General features: G+C 35.8%; 1 protein-coding gene across 2 annotated transcripts in view; it reads right to left on the bottom strand.

Annotated features, from left to right (window-relative positions):
• Positions 1-18994, bottom strand: part of SERPINB10 (serpin family B member 10) — a 28046-nt gene that overhangs the window by 4712 nt on the left and 4340 nt on the right. Inside the window, exons 1-6 of one of the 2 annotated variants that reach the window (XM_033175136.1) lie at positions 18911-18931; positions 15354-15530; positions 13495-13560; positions 12912-13049; positions 10796-10913; positions 1191-1333 (exon numbers count right to left, since the gene is read on the bottom strand). In XM_033175136.1, coding sequence (XP_033031027.1) covers positions 1191-1333; positions 10796-10913; positions 12912-13049; positions 13495-13560; positions 15354-15521 — 633 coding nt within the window. In that variant the 5' untranslated portion in view covers positions 15522-15530; positions 18911-18931. Of the gene's footprint in view, positions 1-1190; positions 1334-10795; positions 10914-12911; positions 13050-13494; positions 13561-15353; positions 15531-18910; positions 18932-18994 lie in introns of those variants that run through there. The other variant, XM_033175128.1, reaches the window with a different exon arrangement.

Below are 18994 nucleotides of genomic sequence, written 5' to 3'. Positions count from 1 at the left end.
TGTTTTAGAGCTAATGGCAAACACTTTCTCTGTCTACTAGAGTTGTGAAGCTTGAAGGCTGAATATGAGGCAACTATATTCCCTGATCATTATTAGAGAATGAGAGTAGCAACTAGAGAGAAAAAGAGAAAGAGACAGCATGAGAATGAACTGGGATTATGTGTTGAGACTCTAAATACCCCCAATCGCTCACTCCTGGACTTCCCAGTTTTTTTGTTAACTAAGCTAATTCCAATGCAATTCCCATTTTGCCAGAGCTAGTTTGGAATACTTTTCTATCACTTGCAACTGAAAATTTCCAGTGAATATACAAACCCAGGTAACTATCCAGCTCACTTCTTGTCAACCTATTGAATTATGTGTTCAGTTCCTTTCCCATCCTTACCCCACTGAGAAATGCCTATTGCACACATTCATTACAGCCATAGTTCCACAGCAGCACTGTTTGTGGCCTATCCCTAGACTAAACAACTGTAACAAACCTTGGTCCACTAGTTCCTTTCCTAGGAATTTGGAATGGGATTTTCCAACTGGTCTCTAGAATGGAGAAGGTCCTATGGGTAGCTATGTTCTGTCATTGTGAGTGGGGAAGCAGAGAAAGTTAGACTTCAACCTGAGAGAAGAATTATGGTAGAAACAGAGTTGGAAAAAATATAGGAAAAAAATCCTGACAACATTTAAGTCCTTGTTTCCAATCAGGTCCCAAGGCCCAGCCACACTCCAGCCCATTCATGAGAGTCAGATCTATAACCTTACGTTAGTCTCCCTTTTTATTGCTTTTATTATGTAAGGGTAAGAATTTGGTAGAAGTTAGTACTGGTTTAGCAGGGCAGGTACAGAACTGACAGTGAGGACTCTTAGGTTCTTGTTCTGGACTGCTTCTAACTCAGGCTTGCCTCCAGTCACTTGGCTACACTGTATTTTTCTCACCTAGGAAATAAATGTGAAAACTACCCTACCCAGCTCACATGGGTAGCAAGGACTGAGTGATGGTATATTCAGAGAAGAACAAGGACAGGGGAATTTCGTTGAATTCCCCATGGAACTGGAGGCTTTTAGCCCAGCCATCACTTCCCTAGTAAGAGCCATAGTTCACAAGAACATAAAATCTAAAAGAAGAGAGAATTTATAAGAGAATCACTTTTACAATGCCGTGTGAAAATCCAAACTGATCTTTATAAGGTTCCTACCTCGTTTATCCTAAAAGGCTTTTCTGTGGTGTTTTGCACTAAGAATTGATGTTCCCAGATTCCTTTAAAGTACAGGGCATTCACCAGAATCATCCTGGTTGTGGAATCCACAGAGTCATCAGGTAGGAGATTCTGGATTTTACCTGTAAGAACAAAAGGCAGGTTGCAAATGACTTGTAGAAATATGTATATTTTAACTAAAGACAACCAGGCTTCTATTTTTTTCTGGAACTATACAAGTTTCCTTTACAAGTCCTGGTTTTTGATTTTCCAGAAATGGACAATTACTATTCCTGTCCAGAATAGGTGCTGTGAATAAAGGGAGAAACACTGAAGAGATAATATGCTGAATGGTCAGTAAGCGTTATTCCACATAAAATACAAATTTGCAGTTTAATTATAGAAAGTTCCCTCTAATATGAGTTCATTTGTACCCCTATTTTGAGGGGACTGAAACGCTTCCTTCTTTTTCACTTCCGTTTGTAGCCACAAGCGGTAAGCTGTTCTGATTAACATCTGAAAGGTTGTACCAATGTTTTCCTGTTGCCCAAAATACTGCTGTGTGCAATTGCTTCGATCAGATTGTTATAGTTACAACTTAAACTGATATTTGACTATCAACCCCGAATACATTCTCTCCAAACTCTCTACTAAAGCACCTTGAACGATTTATAAAAATATGTCAAATATAAATCTCTCAAATCAAGTATTATAGGTTTGCTCTAGAGGCACACGTTTGATAACTGAGGTAGATAGAACTGGATTGAGAACCTCTTGGCCAACCCAGCTTCACTCTGCAACAGACACTACTCAGAATAAAGGGAAGATCTTTTAAACTGCAAAATACAGACATGGAAAAGCTGTTAAAATTATAAAAGACAGCTTGTGGCACTTAATTTAAAAAATGATTTTCCAGGAAAATATTAATAGAATCTCAAGAAATAGTAGAAAATATGAAAAAAAATTAAGCACGATTGAAATTTCACAACTGCTAAGTGATTACCTCCTGTGGAAACAGCATCAACCCCAGTCACGTAGACAGGTAAATTCTTTTCAGCCTCCAGGTAAATTATAAATCTCTACACTATTAGCACAGTTTCAAGGCACAAAATAGAAAATTCTCTGATTACTTTTATCAAGCTAGCATATCCTAGTATAAAAACATGACAGGAAAGCACAAAATTCCCATCTGTAAACCCATTTCTCTTGTGAATATAAACAAATAAACCCTAACTTACATTTTAGTAAATAAATCTAATTAACATACGTTAGGAACACAAGAAACATATATCAGGAAATCTATTAAGGTAACATGTTGCTGATATGGCCTGAATATTTGTGTCCCTCCAAAATTCATGTATTGGAACCTAATGTTCAATGTGGGAAAGGATTAGATCAGGAGGGCTCTGCCCTCATGAATGGGATTAGTGTCCTTATAAGTGGACTGAGGGAGCCTGTTTGCCCCCTCCACTATGCAATGGCAATGAGAAGGCGTCATCTTGGAACTATGGAGCAAGCCCTAGCCACAGGCTGAATCTCCTGGCACCTAGATTTCAGACTTCCCAGCATCCAGAACTGTGAGCAATAAGTTTCTATTACTTATAAATTACCCAGTCTAAGATGTTTTATTATAGCAGCCATAAGGGACTGAGACAATTGCTTTGATGATTGATAGGAGAAAAATAATCATGTCATCATCTGCGAAAATACTTTTGATCTTCAACATTCATTTCTAGTTTTAAAATTATGACTTTGTAAATTAAAATGAAGAGTACTTCTGTAATGTTAAAAATAATATTTTTATTCAACAAACCCATAATAATACTAACCCAGAAACATTAGTGGTATTTATGGTCTGCTATGACTACCATTATTTAGCATTTTTCTCAAAATACTAAGTAAAGCAAAAAAAAATTAGATGAGATATTATATAAAAGCAAGAGACAAAATTATTATTTGCAAATGATAAGGAAAGCAAGGAGAATCAACTAAAAAACGATGAAAACTAGTAAGAAGTTCTTCTAGGTATTGTTACACTATTACACTAAAAATTATTTTCTTATCTTCTAACAATAAACAATTAGCAAATGATAAATTTACATTCTAGTGATACACCACATTTATAATAATTGTGATTATAAAATATTGTTAAATGATAACATCTTATATATACCAATCATCCAAACCAGGAAGTTAACATTAATAGAATATTATTGACAGTCATATTTAAATTTCATCAGTTATTCTGGGTTACAAATCAATACAAGACCTTGCATTGCATTTAGTTACAATTTCTTCTTATTGACCTTTAATCTGGAACAGCTTCTCTCTCATTCATTGTCTTTCATGAGCTTGACACCTTTAAGAAAGACTTCCATTTGTTTTGTAGAATTCCTTTGAATTCCCAGTTTAGGTTTGTCTGATGTTTAATCAAGATAATACTCAAGTTATGCATTTCTGTGAGAGTATCACCGTGGTGGGTTGAATTGTGTCCCCCAAAAAGACGTGTCCCAGTTCTAACCCATAGTACCTATGAATGTGACCTTATTTGGAAATAGAGTCTGCAGATGAAGTCAAGTTAAGATGATGTCATATTGGATTAAGGTGAGACCCAATCCAATAACTAGTCTCTCTGTAAGGAGGGGGGAGTTTGGACATAGGTACAGAGAGAGGAGAATGCCATGTGAAGATGCAGAGACAAAAGAGAGATACAGACAACAGGAAGAAGTCATGTGCCAATGCAGGCAAAGATTGGAGTGATGCATCCACGAGCAAACAAATGCCAAGGATTGTTAACAACCACCAGAAGCTATGAGAAGCTCATGCAAGTTTCTTCTCTAGAGACTTCAGAGAGAGCACGGCCTTGCTGACAGCCTGATTTTGACACCTAGCCTCCAGAACTGTAAGAGAATACATGTTTGTTGTTTTGAACCACCCCATTTACCTTAATGTGCTATGACAGCCCCAGGAAACTAATACAACCACCGAAGTCATGCTGTGTTCTTCTCAATGAATCATATAAGGAAGTGCTTGATGCTCATATGTCCTATTACTGGTGCTATCAATTTGAACACTGATTTTTCCACTGTAAAAGGACTGGGTGTTTTTTTTGTTGTTGTTAATTTTTTGGTATCATGTGGGAAGATACTTTGAGAGTGTATAATATTCTGTTTCTCATCGGGCTTTTGTCCACTAATTTTAGTATCCAATTATGATTCCTATCTAAAACAATTTCTACTGTAGTTACTATTGCAGATGGTGGTTTTCTATTTCCATCATTCTTCTGTGTTTATTAACTAGAATTCTACTATGAGAAAGAGCCTTCCCTTCTTCTTTTATTTGGATCTTCAATTATTTGTTTATATCAGTATAGACTCAGGGGTATTTGCTTTATTCTCTGGGTTATAATCCATTACTATCATTATTTATTTTGTTGCACAAATTGCTCCAGATTTTGTCATTGGAAGCCTCCCTTGTTGGCTCCTGTGTCCTTCTGATGTATTCCCAAGTATTTTGAGCATTTCCTTACATTCTGTCACCACAAAATGTCCTTATCTTGTACTTCCCTTGTCACAGCTCTGTTACTGTCATTTTGTCCAGGAGCCCTGCTTTCCGTTTTTGAAAGAAGGAGTTTAGAAATCAAGATCTGGGTGTCAGATATGCTGATTACTGCTGGGATTGCTTCTCGATCCTCTCAGCAAATGGGGTAGAAAATGTACATATTATACACACATCTGTATCTGTTTTTACATCTATCTATTGAATTATCTTTCTGCATATATATTGAAGAGTAGGGGGTCATATTGATACTTTCAATTCCAATCTAATAACACAGGGTTCATTGTAGCCTTTGTCTTTGCCTTATTTATAATTTCTTTTTCTGGCTCTCATGATTTCCAATATATTTCCTTATTTGCTTAATCCTAGAACAAACATAAATTAGTTTCAGGATTGTAAATCCATTCTTCTATTAAAAACAAATTTAAAAACTAGGGTATAATATTTGTATACTTTTTTTCCACCTTAAAATACATAGTCGATGTATGCTTACATTGTTTTAACCTTTGGATTTATACTCAAAAATGCTATTTTACAAAGGTATGTAATGTTTTAGAACATATGTTTGTTAAAAAGAATGCATCTGGAATAGTGCTACAAGCCAAGATGCCATTAAAGGACTGGAAAGGCATCACAGATGACTTCTTGGGAGGTTGGGGTGTTGCTCACAGGGAGTTAGAAACTCAAAGCCATGCATTCATGGAACTTGTTGGGGGCAGGGAACATCAGTGAGATTAATGAAATAATTCCATTTATTGTAGTGGTTTCTAACTTTGACTGCAAATTAGAATCTCTAAGGACTTAAAAATACTGATACTTCTATATTGCCACCAATGATAGAATCTCCTTGTTTTTAAAAGCTGAATAGTATTTTATTGTGTGTGTATATATATATATACACACATTTTCTTTATTTGTTCATCGATTGATGGGCAATTGGGTTGAATACATATCTTGGTGATTGTGAATAATGCTGAATTAACATGGGAATACAGACATCTATGAAATACTGATTTCATTTCCTTTAAATGTATTCCCAGAAATGGAATTTCTGGATTATGTGGCTGTTCAATTTTCAATTTTTTCTAACTTCACTAAGGCAACGTTTATTATTTTTTTATTTTATTATTATTTTTATCTATTTTTTAATTTTTTTATTATTATACTTTAAGTTCTAGGGTACATGTGCACTAGTAGAGAATCATAACTGCAGTTGGTAACAATATATCGTTTACTTGAAACTGTTAAGGGAGCTTTTAGATGTTCTCACCACAAAAAATGATAAGAATGTGAAGTGATGAGTATGTCATTCCAAAATGTATTTATTTATCAAAACATCCCCTTGTACACCATAAATATATATAATTTATATTTGCCAATTTAAAATATATAAATTGTGTGTATCTATGATTAAAAAAATACTGATGCTTGAACCTCACTCCCAGATATCTGAATTAGCTCACCTGGAGTTAGGCTTACTAATCAGTAAATTCAATTTAATATGTTGCCACGATTGAGAGTCACTGGTTTAGAGCAATTGTGTGTATTGACTTTCTATACCTCCCTGGGTACCAGCAATGGGCTGCAAATTAGCTTACAGGCTAGAGTAATGAGTGAGGGCACCCTATGTCACAGGGGAGTTAGAACAGTGTTCCCAAGGTGCTAGGAACTCCCAAGAAAAACTGGAAACTTCCCATGCCCAGAAGGCAAGTTATAAACACAGCACATCAATGTCAGCCCAACAGGCACCAGAGACAAGGTACTGTGATCTGTATTATAAACTAAGACTGGTGAAATGAGATCCTCACTCAAAAAGACACACAGAAAACCAAAAGGATTAAACAGTTAAGAAAATCCACCCTATGAGAGAGAAGCACCAACATCAACACATACTAACGGGAAACAGAATTAATACAGCAAAAAAAACTTAAAAATAAGCAAAATTTACATATTCAGAGAAAGCTGATTGATTTCACTAATGAAAAAGGAATAACCAATAACCATAAGTCTTGAAGGGAAAAGAAATAATTGTCAAAGCTGAATATACATAACTGTGGAATAAAACTCTTGAATAGATTGACTGAACAGTTGAATGAACACAGCTGGAGCAAAACCATGAGCTGGAAAAGGATAACAGAAGGGCAAAGGGATGAAAAGTAAATATAAATGGAAAATCAAAACAGATAGGATAGATTGGGAAATTTCAAATTTGTTTATTGGAAGTACTGAAGGCAAGAAGGGACAGAATGAAAAGAAGAAAATCATGAAATAAGTAATATACACAATTTCCTTTACCTGAAGACCTTTATATTTAGATTTAAAATGATTGCCAGCAAAATTATAAACTAAATAAATAAAAATAAAAAGACCCCTGCCTAGAACATAATGTTGAAACCTCAGAACACCAAAAAGAAAGAAAAATATTCTAAAATCTTCTAGGGAAGGTTCAGGGTGCAGGTGTGTTGTTTTTATTAATGATACTGGATGCTGCTGTCTAAAGGAAAAATGAAGACCTTGGAGAAGACCTGTTGAAAGCTCAAGGAAAGAAGTTTCTTTGAGATGATTCAGGTAGAACCTAGTCATGCCAAACACCCTAGCAACTTTCCCTTAAGGACACATGGAACTCTGCCTCGACAAAGTCTAAGTTTCTGAATAGCTAATTAATTCCTTATTTTATTTGATGCTGAATGCTTCCAAATAGCAGATATTTGTGTCCAAGATAGAAAATACAGAAGGATTACAGCTTTCTCCCTCTCTGGACAATTCCATTTCTGAGGAATAGAATGAGGAGGGTCAGCTGGAGGAATGAAATCATGGGATGTGGCAAACAAGGCTCAGTGAAAGATTTGGACTATGTCCACCATGAGCTTATTTTTTGGTGCCTCTCATTTGACCAGTGGTATGATAACAGAGTATTTTTTAAAGTGTGAATGTCCCATACCATGGCCATATAGTACTATAATCAGCAGTCTGCCCTTTCTTCCATAAAGTAAAAGATTATTTGCTCAGTTCTTCTTCAAAACCGAAACTTCTAGACTTATGCTGCCTAATATGGTGGCCACTAGATGCATGTGGCTACTTAAATTTAAATTAATTGAAATGAAATAAAGTTGAAACTTCAGTTCCTCAGTCACATTAGCCACATTTCAAATCACCTATGGTCACATGGGAATAGAAGCTACTTCACTGGACAGTGCAGATTTATGGCACATTTCCATCTTCATAGGAAGATCTTCTGGACAGCTCTGTAATCCAGACACTTGGATCTTGTCATGTACCTTGAGTGCATCAATCTAAGCTGGGGAAGCAAGGCAAGGACCAAGTCCTAAGAACTGTGCTTATGTGGCATCAGACAACAGCTGTCTTCTTGGCTCTAAAAGGCTTTGCTGGGATGCAAAACTAGCAGATTAGTTGCCCCAGCCTTCCTATCTGTAGGATCCCCACCTGACTTCCAAACAACATAACAGTCACCAGGCTAGGAATCTAAGACCTAACATTTTGTCCAACTCCAGCACTATGCTTACTCCTACTGCTGCTATGTTGAATTTGTGTTGCAGGTCACAACATACTTTTGCCTATGCAATCAAATGTGGTCTCACACAAGCTGCAAAAGTGCAAGTACTTAGTAAATGCTAGCTAATCTATAATTCTAAACAAAACAAACTTATTTTCAGATGAATGCAAATGAGGATGGAAGTTAAGTACCATGGTCACTCTTGCTCCACCACGGCTTTTGAGTCACGGGTTCAATGTAAAAGGAACTGAACACTTAGGGCTGCCAATGTTATCAATTCATTCCAATAAATGTTAATGTTCTGAACAACTGCTATGAGCAGGCCTGTTATGGGTGACTAAAGCTGAAGGCAGAGTTATCGCACATGGAGTCCTTGAGTCTAGCAGGGGACGTAGATGTATAAGCAGTTAGTTTTGATAACAGTGTGGTAAGTGTCAAAGTAAAGGTTTGCACAAATGTCATGGGAGCAAAGAGGAGGATGTTTAGCCTGAATGAAGCCCTGGTAAGTTATTTGGGGGCAAAGGAGGGGTTGGGGTGGCAGGGCAGGGAAAGGTATTTCAGATAGAAGAAATAGCATGAGTACAGGGCCATTAAGTAGCACAGGGAGTTCGTGACACTCTGACGTGTAGAATCCCTGAAATATAAATTTTAATCCAGGGAGTGACAAGAGTTGAAGTGGAGAGACAAGCAAGGCTCCACAGGCACATTGGGCCTTATGTGTCTGGTTAGGGGCTTTGTGCTGATCCCGCGGGTCATGGGGCAGCATGAATCAGTTTTGAGTAGAGGGGTGACATGGCCTATCTGGTCTAATTTACATTTTAGGCAGGTACTTTGGGTGGTAAATAGAGGTTAGATTTGAAGGGAACAAGATTAGAGGCAAATTATTGCATCTGTGCAGATACAAGATAGCAAAGAAAGAAAGACTGTGGAGGAACGGATTTGAAAGGAAGAGTGAACTCTGAGAAACACTTAAGAGGAAGCAAAGGAAAGGGGAGAATTTAGAATATCTCTCAGATTACTATTCTGGGCAAGTGTATGGTTGGTGTACCCATTCACCAAGATGCAGAATACATGAGGAAGACAAGGTCTGGGAAAACCATTCTGAATGTGATTTCAGGTATGTTGAATTTGAAATGCATGGGACGCTTGACAATTATGTCTAGCAGGTATTTGTTATGAGTCCTGAAGTTCAGGGGAGAAGACAGCGAAACATTCCATGTGCTTAAACACAAAGCAAAGGCATCATCATTAATATTCATTAATGACAAATGATAAATTAATCTTCATTAAGTCATGAATGATGAATTAATCTTCATTAATGATGATGCCTTTGTATTTCTTCCTAAGATAGAATAGAATATCAATTGAAATGTTGATTTAAAAGGCAGCATGATGTGCAGAAATCAGTTCAGACTTTGGAACTAAACTGACATATTTGAAATCCTATTTCTGAAACTTTAAGCTGTGTAATCATAGATAATTTCTCTAAAATCTCAGCTTCCTTATGTCTAAAATAAAGATAATAATAAAAGACTGTCAAATTGCCTGGGAGAATCCGTCTACTATTTCTTTTTAGAAATAAAACCCTGAAATTTAGGTGACAAGTGGCAACCCAGCTGAAAACTCCATTTCGCAGGTCTTTCTTCCAGCAAGTATAGTGACTGGAATGTGGTTGGTCACTCTTGCCTGGAATTAGGGGCTTTTTGATCCTAAAACTAGGAAAGTCACAGGCAAACCAGAATGTATTGGTCACCCTAGCAGAAAGTATGCCATGAACTACGTCTAGGCCAGTGGAATATGAGTGGAATTGACGTCTGAAACTTCCAGGGCATCCCCTTAAACACAAGTTAGCTTTTGTTGAAATTTCTTTTCCCCACTTCCTGCTGCTAGTACAACTGGCTATTTTAAGAACCATCTTGCACCTAGAGATGGAAGCCATGTATTGAGGATGGCAGCGCTGAATACCAGCCTGGATCTCTGGATGGCCTTGCAAGACAGAATGCTCTCTCTAACCTAGGATGCCTAACTCCCTTTGAACTATTATTTGAGAGAAAGACAAACTTGTGTCTTATTAAGCCACTATATTTTGGGTCTCTTCTTTAGAGTAGTTTAATCCATAGTCTAACTGATACTTGAACATGAACTTATTTTGAAAAGTATTTAAGATTCTGTAGCACATTTAATGCCACATTTCTGTAGATATTTTTCCTTAAAAACCATGCATGCAGCAGTATTTTCAATTTCCTTTTTGCATTTTTCTGCTTGTTACCCTTGGACTCTTCTTTGAAATTAGTGGGAGATGATAATTTTCTTGTCTATTTGGTAAAGTGATGACCTATGTGTTTTAAATAAAACTTATTATTAGGCAGTGAATCTAAAAATTATGTACACGAATAGAAATAATGTTCTGAGTATTTACAATGTGTCCACACTTCTATTTAAGGAATATACATACTTACACATGACACTAACTAAAATAAATACAAGGATGTTTGGGAAAAGCACACTGCCAAGCCCCTTGGGGAAAGCTTACCCTCGGTCTGTCTTTCAACCCAAGAGTTGATCTCCTTTCTGATTTGGTCAGAAGCTTCCACAAAGTTAACAGACTGAGGCTCTGCACCAAAATATGTTTTCATGTCTTCTAAATATTTCTGAAAGACATAGATAAAATCCTCTTTTGTAGAGTTTGTTCAAAACTGAGAAATCAAATCTATTTAGATTATCAAAAGAACTAGGTAGGCAGGCAATTGCACACTCCCACACCATGACTCCATTCTCTCTTTCCTGACTCCCAGTTTTGGTCAAAAGCTAAATACCTCCCTCTCCAAACTTAGCAGGGCACTGGCTAGCTATGGAAAGCTCCAGCTGTGGAAGGAAGTACTGATGCCCACATTTTTGGGGCTTCCACATCCTCTTCCTTTCTATTTTTATCCATGCCTTGAAATGAGGCTAGAATGGAAAGGGACTACAATTAAAAAGAGTGACCCCAGTGGTCAAGAGGTATTGAGCATTGTACTTGACTTTCTATGGTAGGGATGCAACCAAAGTGAGGGTTGTGATACTGGTAGCTTCCTTCTGTGGATTCTAAACATCAAGAACCTTGTGGAGGGCCCTTGAAGAAAATGATATTCTGCCATGAAAATGGATTTGTAAGCAGAGTCGAATGTTATATTAGGCATTCTGAGGAAAAAAAAAGAAATGAGGCCTCTAATTCCTCCTGGTCCTCTGATGTTCACACAGTGGCAGTCATCACATGTAGGCTATGACTGAGGTGGCTCTTATGGGGGCACCTGCCTTGGGAACATAATTTTTTCTTCAAGACCATGTAGTATTCCTTCAATTTGCTTACTTTATGGAGGGCTTATAGGGAGTAAAAAGTGATGAGTTAATTCTGTTGCCAGGAAGTGGCTTGAAGATTATGAAGTCTAAATTCTGTGGAATTTAAAATCTAGTAAAAAGAAAAGTTAAATATTTATGAGGGACCACTGCCTGTCTTAACTCAGGGCTTGTGGACATATAAAAATATGTTTGTCTCTATCTCTGTGTCCCTTTTGTTTCCAAGTGCCCACTAAGTCAATCATTTCTCCTACTTCTGAATCAAACCGGAGTCCATGAGCCTACAAGAAAGGAAACTGTCTTTAAGATTCCATTTGGCTGGTTTTATATCTTTAGTGGTAACAAAGCTCAAGTCCTGAACTCCCCAGAATTCACTAGATTTGAACAAGGATAGCATTGCTTGAAATCACAAGGTAGCTTTATTTTATCTTATTGCTATTCTTCTACCCTATCTAATTTCCTTACTCTTTGCCCACTGGACACGTGGGTCGTCCTGCCTAAGGAGATGATGGACAAAGAAGTAAATTATTGACCTTGGTTGTCATGTGACTCTCTTAACTGAGGACAGAGTCTTCATGGTCTACATTGGTGGGATTTCAACCATTAGCAAAGAGAAGTTGATATTATTTCATGTTTCATGTTCCCAAAGTCTGTAAAGTCTTGATGTGAAAACTGTTTACTTCTCTCATCCCAAGATCAGTTTTGCTCCCAAGTAGACAGTCTCCAGCCAAGTCTCCATATGTATTTGTAGGCCATTCTCAGGGGTTACCTCTTTATTCTAGACAGAAATATCTGAGTGCTAGATCTGGTTTGAGACCTGTTATTGGTTTCCTTTACCACTAGACACTCATTGATTGATCTAATTGATTGTTTACAGGGAAGTACTGACCACATTAAGATTGTCCCTAATACTTGAACATGAACTTATTTTCAAAAGTATTTAAGATTCTATAGCACATTTAATGCCACATTTCTGTTATTAGTAGATATTTTTCCTTAAGAACCATGCATGCAGCAATATTTTCAATTTCCTTTTTGCATTTTTCTGCTTTTTACCCTTGGACTCTTCTTTGAAATTAGTGGGAGATGATAATTTTCTTGCCTATTTGGTAAAGTGATGGCTTGACCTATGTATTTTAGATAAGACTTATTACTCGCCATATTACTCAACAGTGAATCTAAAAATGATGTACATGAATAGAAATAAATGTACAGAGTACATTTATTTGTATAGAAAGAAATATACAGAGTTTACTGATAGGTCTCATATTGCTTTCTTTTCCATTAGCTTAAAATAAGACATTTGCACTTACATTGTGAAATGGATACGTTTTCTCACCATATATCGCATTGGCTGTTTTAAGTAGGTAGTCATCGTTGGGCTTGAGGATTTCTGAGATAAGTGTATGGAAATCAGAGTGTATTTCTTCCGAGTTGCTCAAGTTGAATTCCTTTAAAATAGAAGGAATTAGTCAAATAAAAATGTTGAACAAGAGTTACGTACATGTTAGCAAACTAAAGCTAAATAAAATTATTTGGTGAATTGCAAACAAAAGCTGAAAATGATCCTAAAGTGGATAAAAATGTTTTCCTTAGTGTTAGTACAAAAGAATGAAATGTTATTGAGGCCATAATTTTCTTCACATTTAGTTTGCAAAAGCAGGCAAGAAAAATTTTGAAACTGGAGAAATTTTTAGAGAGATTAAAAGGGCGTGGGGACAAGAGATCTTTCAAAAAGTGTAGACATTTTGTATTCCAAAAAAAAGTTTCTATAACTTTAATATATGTTTCTAAGAAAAGTTACCTGATAAAAGTTGCTTAAATTATCACTAAAATACGTGTGCTAAAAGTACTTTTTCCTTAATTATCAAATGTGTATTAAAGGATAAGATATACCATTTTCCTTTTTTTTTCACTTTCAGGGCTGGATTTGGCTCCCTGGTCTCTGTTAAATTGAAGCACCTGTAATTTCAATAAAAAGACAAATGAATAGACTGCAGAGAATTAATCATATAAATTACACATCATCTGTAAATACAAGTCAGTCATTCCTATAATTGCAGAACATATAATTAATTTAAAAGGGGGCTCTGACTTAACTTAAAAAATGTGTTTAATAAAATAAGTCAAGAACTGCTTTTAAACACATTTTCTAAAGTCCAATTTAAGTTACTAGTCTCTTTATTTTCCTATGTTTTATAACTAGAATGATGTTGGGAAAACCTTGACGTAAAATTCTCTTATTTTCCATATTTCCTTTTTACTCATGGTTGTTTTAAGAAGAATGCTAGGTGTGCAACTGAGGTAATCATTTAGACAGTTTAAGTAAACGCCGTAATTATGTGGAAAATTAAGGAATTTTAGTTGTTTTTTTTTCTAGTTAAATGCTCAGTTCCTATTGTCTACCACCACTTGACATATATAGGCACAATGTTCGTGTTCACCCCAGCATTTCATTGGAAAGTTAACAGGAAAGACGTAGATACCCTTCTTTCCTTGGAATTGTGCAACAGTAGAACAGAAGGACAGAAGGAAATACTTTTATCTCCCATGTCCTGGACCTGGCTGACAATAAAAAATACAGTATATTGCATCAAGGGTTGCATTGACCCATGGTAATAAAACAAGGGCCACCTGCCATAAAAGGGGTGCACAGTTAATTCATGAGGCTCATTTGCAACTGAAAGTGTTAACATCTGAAACAAGGACAAGCAACATCCAGCAATATATTTACATGAAATAGACTCACACTGGAATCCACTTAAGATTGTCTATCACATTAATTATTAAGACTTTTGAGCTAATGAACCAATCATTAACAGGTTGTGAACAAGGATTTTGTTGTTGCTGTTGTACTTTTTAAACTACCTGATATCTTGTGAACCACAAGAGTAAGGATGATATCCCAAGTCCAGACTAATAGAGCATGTGTCCTGCCCATATCTTTCAGAATTACCAGCTGTGTTCATACCCATACTTTGCAAGGAAGTCACCTTCTTGGGTGAAAATTCTGTCACTTGGCCTTTTGATTTTGCAAGATTTGGGGCCAAGTTTACTCTTTCTGTTTTTATTTTTATTTAAAAACACATTTATATATACATATTGTTGCATATATGTATATGCATTCATATATATTTTTACACATACAGCTATTTTGCTATCTATGGCTATATATATATATATTATATACACACAGTGTTTTGAGGATGCTTATTGCAAAAATAGTTCTGTGTACAATAGTATTATATTGTTACTTTAATGATCTTAATGGGCTCCATTCAGATAACCAGGACTCCATTCAGATAACCAGGTACTAAACAAAGAGAGAATCAAACAAAGCGTGAGAAACAGAATTCTTCTATTTTTCTTTTTTGTGTCTCCAAGAAAATCCTTACGTGATTATAAAGATGCTGAATAATTCTGTTATTTAAAGTTTGACCGATTACTTTTTGAAATAATATCATCAAAATAAAATTGGTTTTGGTGTTGAACAAAAATTGATAACCTCATCCTTTCTCCATTTTATTTTGCTAAAGGACACAGGTTCTCAAATGGTTTTCCCAGCAACAGTTTGAAAACTGATTCCCTTTACCAGGATTTGTTTTATGATATAGAATTTTTTAATGTCTGTCTTGTTTTAGAGAATGCTATTTTGAAATTTAAATTATTGAGTTGTCAAGAGAAAACTGAAGTTAAAAGGCAATGAAAGCACTTAGTTTACAAGAAACAGAAGATGGTTGACCTCTTCCACTCACCTGGGCCATTTGGGCTGCAGTGGTGCCTTTTGTGCCCAAATACACCATGGCCAAGGAAGTTGAGATGCTCCAGGAAGAAAAGAAAATATTTTTACCCTGAGCAGATTCAGCTAGCTTTTTGCTCAACTCCAAGGCAAACTGGTTGATTGATGTTGCTAGAGTGTCCATTGAGGAAACCTAAGAAAAATAAAGCAAAAGATAGACAGCTTATGAATATTTCTTTCCACTTCACCTTTGAAAAAATATGTATTCATATTTGCATACATATCCATATATGTAGTCATAAGAGCTGAATAGACTTTAGCAAAATTCTAGTCTGATATTAGTATTTTATATATTAAAACACTGAAATTTAGAGAATTTAAGGGAATTGTCTCAAATTTTAGTGCTAATATGCATTAGAGAATAAATGGATTCTGGTCAGTTAAAAGCTGAGTCCCATAACATAGTTTTTGCGACTCTTTTGACATTTTTCACACCACTAGTTTTGTTTCCATGTGTTTGTCTCTATTTTTTCCAACTCCAGCATAAGCTTCTTGAGAGCAATATATTCTTCTTACGCTGCTTCATGCACCCAACAACACCTAGCTAAGGATTTTGCACAAAATGGGTGCTTATACATTTTTATTACTCATTTACAATATTCATGGTTTGGGCTGTAACTACCATTTTTAATTTATGTAAACATGGAATCATGCACAATTAATTGGAAAATGCTTGTAGAGAAGTTGAGAAGTTAAGACTGTCTTTATTCTCACTCATTTGAGACCCTCTGAAACTGGTCTTCTGGAACAAGAGTACTCAGGTTTCTTTATCTTTTTTGATATTATACTCAGCATTTAAATGTCATCTCTAATGGAAGCAACCAAACAGCTGGCCAGCCTACCACACCTGCATGTACCTGGCCTGAAAACGACAGGTGCCCCAATCCACAGCAAATGTGCACCACCTCCACTCCATCACAAACACTCACAGCCTAGACCACTGAGGCAACTTCAGACATCATTGATTATGATTATAACTGAGGATACTGCATGGATATTATGCTACTGAGTCCACTCTAAACCAAAGCCAACATACCATACCCAACCGATACAACAATATTTTAATTTAAAAGCCTTTTAAAACTAGGTTTCTATAGTTAATTCCATCTATTTTGATTTTATGGCAAAATAATTTCTCAAATAGGTTAAATGATTTAACCAAGTGCTAAGAGAATCTGTTACTGCTAGACCAGCCTTACAAGAAATCCTTAAGGAAGTTTTAAGCATGGAAACAAAAGAATGATACCTGTTACTTAAGTACATAGTGCACACACTTTATAAAGCAACCACACAATAGAAACCACAAAGCAACCAGCTAATAACTTCATAATAGGATTGACACCTCACATATCAATATTAACCTTGAATGTAAATGGGCTAAACACCATATGTAAAAAACACAGAGTGTCAAGTTGGGTTAAAAAACAAGACCCATTAATCTGCTCTCTTTAAGAGACCCATCTCACATGTAATAACACCCATAGGCTCAATGTAAATGGTTGGAGGAAGAGCTATCACACAAATTGAAAACAAAATACAGCAGTGGGTGCTATTCTTATACCAGATGCAACAGGCTTTAAGCCAAGAAAAGTAAAAAGTGACAAAGAAGGGTATTATATAATGGCAAAGGGTTCAATTCAACAAGAAAACTTTACTAAATGTATATGCACCCAACATTGGAGCTCCCAGATTCATAAGACAAGTACTCTTCAACCTACAAAAAGACTTAGATAGACACACGATAATAGTGGGGGACTTTAACACCCCACTGACAGCATTAGACAGATCGTTGAGTCAGAAAACTAACAAAGAAAAACTTGAGCAATTGGACTTATTAATAAACATCTACAAAATACTCCCACCATCAACCACAGAATATGCATTCTTCTCATCTGCGTATGGAATATACTCCAGGATTGATCACATGCTCAGCCATAAAGCAAGTCTCAACAAATTTTTAAAAACTGAATCCAGTAGCACATCAAAAAGTTAATTTACCACCATCAAGTAGGCTTTGTTCCTGGAGTACTATATTAGTTCAACATACACAAGTCAATAAATGTGATTCACCACACACTTAAAAACAAAAAACATCTGATCATCTCAATAGAGGTGGAGAAAGGTTTCAATAAAATCCAATATCCATTCATGATAAAAACCGTCAACAAACTAGGTGTTGAAGGAATATACCTCAAAATAATAATATACCAACTATACTCTCAGACCACAGTGCAATAAAAATAGAAATCAATGCCAAGAAGATTTCTCAAAACCACAGAATTACTTGGAAGTTAAACAACTTGCTACTGAATTACTTTTTGGTAAACAATGAAATTACGGCAGAAATCAACATCTTTGAAATAGACACAGAGACATAACACACCAAAGTCTCTAAGATGCAGCAAAAAGCAGTGTTAGGTGGAAAATTTATAGCACTAAATGCCTACCTTAAAAAGTTAGAAATATTTCGTATTATCAAACATCAGACCTAGACAAACTAGAGAAAGAAAAACAAATTAACCCTAAAGCTTCCAAAGGAAAAAATCACAAGTAAAATCAAAACAAAACTGAATGAAATTGAGACCCAAAAATCCATACAAAGAATCAACAAAACAAAAAGTTGGTTTTTTGAAAGTATAAACATGATTGATAGACTGCAGGCTAGATTAACAAAGAAAAAAAGAGGAGATATAAATAAGCACAATCAGAAATAACAAAAGTGACATTACAACAGATCCCACAGAAATGCAAATGATCCTCAGAGACTACTATGACTACTGGTATGCACATAAACTAGAAAATCTAGAGAAAAGGAATAAATTCCTGAAAACACATAACCTCTCAAAATTGAATTAGGAAAATATTTAGACCCTGAACAGATCAATATCAAATTTCAAAATTGAATCAATGATAAAATCCTACCAATGAAAAAATGCCCCAGAACAAGTAGATTCACAGCTGAATTCTACCAGGTGTACAAAGACAAGCTGACATCAATCCTGATGAAATAATTTCAAAAAATTGAAGAAGAGGGACTCCACTCTAACTCATTTTACAAAGCCAGCATCATCCTGATACCAAAACTTGGCAAAGACACAACAGAAGAAGAAACCTATAGGCAAATATCTGTGATGAGCATAGATGCCAAAATGCTCAACAAAATCCTAGCAAACTGAATCCAGTAGTATATCAAAAAGTTAATTTACCACCATCAAGTAGGCTTTGTTCCTGAAGTACTATATTGGTTCAACATGAACAAGTCAATAAATGTGATTCACCACACAATTAAAAACAAAAAACATCTGATCATCTCAATAGAGGTGGAGAAAGCTTTCAATAAAATCCAATATCCATTCATGATAAAAGCCCTCAACAAACTAGGTGTTGAAGGAATATACCTCAAAATAGTAAGAGCTATCTGTAACAAACCCACAGCCAATATCATCCTGAGCAGGCAAAAGCTGGAAGCATTTCCCTTGAGAACTGGAACAAGACAAGGATGTCTACTCTTACCACTCCTATTCAACATAGTACTGGAAGTCCTGGCCAGAGCAATGAGACAAAGAAAGACATAAAAGGCACCCAAATAGGAAAAGA

The sequence above is a fragment of the Trachypithecus francoisi genome, unplaced genomic scaffold (genome assembly GCF_009764315.1).
Source record: "Trachypithecus francoisi isolate TF-2019V2 unplaced genomic scaffold, Tfra_2.0 Contig01474, whole genome shotgun sequence".
NCBI classification, from domain to species: domain Eukaryota; kingdom Metazoa; phylum Chordata; class Mammalia; order Primates; family Cercopithecidae; genus Trachypithecus; species Trachypithecus francoisi.
The sequence above is the reverse complement of the archived record's forward strand: the minus strand, read 5'-3'. Positions and strand labels throughout refer to the sequence as shown.